General features: G+C 56.5%; 1 protein-coding gene across 1 annotated transcript; it reads left to right on the forward strand.

Annotated features, from left to right (window-relative positions):
- Window positions 1-3,052: 3,052 nt before the first annotated feature.
- TIFAB (TIFA inhibitor) lies at window positions 3,053-3,667 on the forward strand. The gene has a single exon (XM_016197582.2). The coding sequence runs from the start codon at window positions 3,053-3,055 to the stop codon at window positions 3,665-3,667; it is 615 nt and encodes a 204-aa protein (XP_016053068.2).
- The last annotated feature ends 620 nt before the right edge of the window (window positions 3,668-4,287 follow it).

Raw genomic sequence — 4,287 nt, forward strand, 5'->3', positions numbered from 1 at the left:
AGGCACCTGCTGGTTGAAAGGGGTGGCCTGGCCACGCCACTCACCTGTATGCCCTCGAGAGTCCCCAGGATAGGGTTTGATGGGAAGAAGAGAAAGGATTATGCTGCTCATTCTGGGGCGTTGGGCCAGGCACTGCCCTCTTCGGGCCTTAGTTGTCTCCTGTATAAGATCAGCAAGTGTCCATTGCCGGCTTGGCAGGTTGGTGGGTCCCATGGAGGCAATACGAACACACTGGTGAATTATGAATAGCTGCGTCAGGTGAAGAATTAGCGCCATCGTGACACTGGGTCTCTTCTAGGACGGCCAGAGTCTACGGTGCTGAGAAAGCATCATCCTGATGTCTTCCAGACGGGCCTTGGAGTCCAGCAGAGCCCAGGAGGAGTGGACATGGGAGGTAGCTTTCTTGCTGTCCTCCTGCAGGAGGCTGTGTGAGTGGCTGTTTTCTCCCCTCCCCTGCGGCCCTGCCATTTCTTGAGATCTCAGGGGACTGCCAGCTGCCCCCCAGCCCTGCCACAGTGCTCTCTTCACAGTCTCCCACATGCACTGGGGCCCCCTCCACTGATCCTCTGTCCAAGGAGGCTCCCCTTTCTAACAGGCTGGAGTGCTTTGCCCCCAGCCGACTGGCAGGGCAGAAGGAGGACATGGCTAATACCCTTGACACAGCTCTCAGGGTCCCTGGGGACGGCCATAGAGACTGGCTACACTGAGACTCAGAAGGGAGACCATCTACCAAGGACCTCTCCTAGCAGGGGCCCAGGCTGGGGTTTCTCAGCCTCTCAGCCATGGATTGTGCTTCTGCCCTAGGAAGTCACACTTCCATTTTCTGTCCTAAGAGGAAAAAGAAAGTACCAAAACGGATGCGCAGCTGACGTTATAACCCCACAGTGTCATCCCCAGAAGTGCCGGGCTGGGACCTACTTCCTCCCAAGAGCTCACAGCAGAAGCGCAGAGCCAGAGGAGCCCCTTGGAGGTAAGGTAGGTGGAAGGTAAAGGGATTTGAACCCTCAGTGAAGAAGAAGACCTGGTGGGGCTGGAGTGGGGCCCTGTTGGCTTCTTGCCAGGCATACTCCCCAGAGTGTCTTCCCCAGTCCCATTTCAGAGGTGGCATTGGCAGGGCTGGGTTTCTGCTTCCCCAAAACATCTAGGGCCCTGGAGATACGAGTCTCAGCTGCTCCAGCAGGGTTTCTGTCGGCTTGGGAGTGCTCAGAGAATAAATTCACACAAGCAGTGACGAAGCCTTCTTTCTGAGGGACTCCCTTAGGGTCCCTGGGCCATGGGATTGGTTCCTACGAATGAATTCTGAGTTTCTGGCTAGGCCTGAGGACTTGGATGCCAGACCTAGCCCTCCTGGCCCCGGGTTACATCACCCCCCTCAGGAGGAGGCTTTCTGCAGGTTGGGGTCAGAGAGGGATGTGGTTGGAGGTGTGTATTTGTGTATATATGTGTGTTAGGGAAAAGGGGCTGTCCTGAGGGGCCCACCCCTCACTATCAGATTGGAGGGTCCTCACCATTAGCCAGCTTCATCCAACAGGCAGGAGGGGCAGAGAATCGGGGCTCAGAGGGACATTGAGCCTGTACCACATGTGACAGGCTCCCTGTCCCACAGCCTTTAAGGACCAGAGTCCAGTTTGGGGTCTATCTAAACTTGAATTTCATGCAATTTTCATGTGTATGAGTTTCTCCTCACTTGGCCATTTGGCGAATGTGTCCCCAGACACTTGCTGTGGCCAGGCCCTGTCTGCACTGGGGAGTGGGACAACAGGCAGTGTGGAAAGTGAGACCACACCCTGCTCTTGGGAGGCCTCAGAGAGACAGGAGGAGAGGAGCTCAGGGAGGTCAGACAAGGACCCACAGACTCTGACATGTCATGCAAAGATGGACTAAATGGGGGGTTGGCCAGGTGCCCCAGGTGAGGGGGGGTCAGAGGGCAGAGAGAGGAAAAGAGTGTCCCAGAAGAGGTCACATTTGAACCAGGCCTTCAAAGAAGAGCAGTATCTGGATACAAATTATGCAAGCAAAAGCCTGGTGCCAGGAAAGTGTATAATCAGTTGTTCAAATCCACTCAGCCCTGTCCAAGTTTGGTTTCTGTTGAAGGTGGAGGCAGGACCCAGGCCACATGGGGGTTGATTGCTGTGGTAGAGAGTTTGTGCTCCTCAAATCCACGCAGGAACAAAGCTGACCATTGTAAGCAGCCTTCCCGCATATGCCAATGAGATTCTAAAGGACAAATTACTGGAGATGGAGTTGCTGGGACAGCGTGTGCCTTTCATACTGCGGCAGATGATGCCGGTGGCCCTCCATGGAGCCCCCATCAGTTCTTGAGTAAGAAACCTTCCTTGTCAGGATCTGCCTTCTGCCCCAGACAGTGAGGATGGGATACTCATGGCATTCAGGCCCATAAGCACTTGGCTTCACATGGGAATGTGCTAGCTGTTTTTATTCCTCCTTCGGGTCCCCAGGCAGCCTTTCTCATCTCCCAGGAGCAGGCAGGGTTCCCTCTTCTCTGCCCCTCCATATACCTAATGCTAGAAGCTCCTGCCTCTCCCACCAGCTGGGTGCTTGGGAGAGCAAGGGCTTGTTCTCTTACATCTGCTTAACCCCAGCAGCTGGGCAGAGGAGGGCTCAGCAGGTTTCGTCATGTGACTGTCAGAAACGAGGAAGGTGTATCCTGTCTGTCTGTCTGTCCTTCCCTTTCCATGAAGCAGGGCCAAACTGTCCCCAGATACAATAGGTCACCAGAACCCCACCCAGCATGCTGGAATGCCTTATACTTTGCATAGACAAGGTCAGGCATACCTATATTACAGAAAAGGAAATGAAACTTCCAGAGATGGCAGGTGGCATGCCCCACTCACAGCGCCTGGGAGAAATGAAGCTGGGGGAGAACCCGTGGGCCTTGGCCCCATCCTGACTTGACCAGAATCATGGCATCCATGGCCAGTGCTTGGCTCTGTTTGGCTGGAGGTGGTCCGGAGTCCCTGAGGTGTGCAAGCGTGTCTGGGCTCAGGGAGCCAGAGTGTACCTGTGTTCCGTTGTTCCCAGGTTCCCGTCCATGGAAAGACCACTCACCGTCCTGCGGGTGAGCCTGCACCACCCCACCCAGGGCCCCGCCGTCTTCGCCACTGTCCCTCCAAGCCTGCAGCACGACACCAACCCGCTTCTGGTGGGGCGGGGCCTGGACGCCCACCTCCGGCTGCCCCTCCCCCAGCTGTCCCGCCAACACCTGTCCCTGGAGCCCTACCGGGAGGAGGACAGTGCTCTGCTGGCCTTCAGCCTCAAGACCCTGAGTCGCAGGGGCTGCGTGTGGGTCAACGGGCTGACTCTGAGGTTCCTGGAACAGATCCCCCTGAGCACCGTCAACAGAGTTGCCTTCTCGGGCGTCCAGATGTTGGTCCACATAGAGAGAGGCACCTCCCTGGAGGCCTTTGTCTGCCGCTTCCACATCAGCCCCTCGCCCCTGATTTACAGGCCCCAGGCGGAGGAGACTGATGAATGGGAAGACATCCCCAAGGAGCCACCTGCCCCAGCTTCAGAGCAACTGGCTCCAGGTCACCTGGGCTTTCTCCACGGCCCTTCCCGGACCGGGGACAGCTCACGCCAGCCAGGCGCTGGAGGAGCAGCAGAAATACAGCTCCAGAGGGAGCCCGCAGGCGGCGAGCTCTGCTAGCCCCGCCGCCGCCAGCACACCTCCGCGGCTAAAAAGGGGCTTGAGGTATTCAAGCGACATCATGTGACGTTGACCAGCGAGGCCTGCCTGGCTAATAATGAACCGATTCTGCAAACGCGAACAGCCTGGGGCGGGGGGCGGGGGGGACGGAAGGGGGAGCGCCCTCCATGTTTCCAGCTCTGCAAGGCAACGGGAACTTCATATACTTTTAGAGGCCCTGCGGGGCCCTGGGAGCCCCTCTCAGCGTTTCCCCACATTTCACGGTCTTGTCTGACTAGGAGTTACTTTATGTTGCTAATTTTGTGTGCCGCTTAAGAGAGGGAGTTTGAGGTTGCGGCAGGAATGCATGGACACATGTAACAATTACGTTTGTGGTAGCTGGGGGTTACCTTCGGCTTTCAAATACCCACAGGCACTGGGGGCTTAGGGAAGCCTGTGTTTAATAAACTGCAAGTATTTCATTAAGCTGGCATACCCAATAGGATTCCCTGGTCCCCAGATGGGCTGCATGCGTGCCACGCTCTCACGCAGAGGTGGGGGCGGGAACTACAGAAGAGGTGTAAGAGGAAATTGGAAAGGTGGGGGCTCACATTTCTGGAAAGGATGCAAGTAGAGCTCAG

Source organism: Miniopterus natalensis, chromosome 4 (genome assembly GCF_054644295.1).
Source record: "Miniopterus natalensis isolate mMinNat1 chromosome 4, mMinNat1.hap1, whole genome shotgun sequence".
In the NCBI taxonomy this organism is placed as follows: domain Eukaryota; kingdom Metazoa; phylum Chordata; class Mammalia; order Chiroptera; family Miniopteridae; genus Miniopterus; species Miniopterus natalensis.

Excerpts from the sequence above, each read along its gene's own strand:
- TIFAB (XM_016197582.2), top strand. The coding sequence starts at position 3,053 with ATGGAAAGACCACTCACCGTCCTGCGGGTGAGCCTGCACCACCCCACC.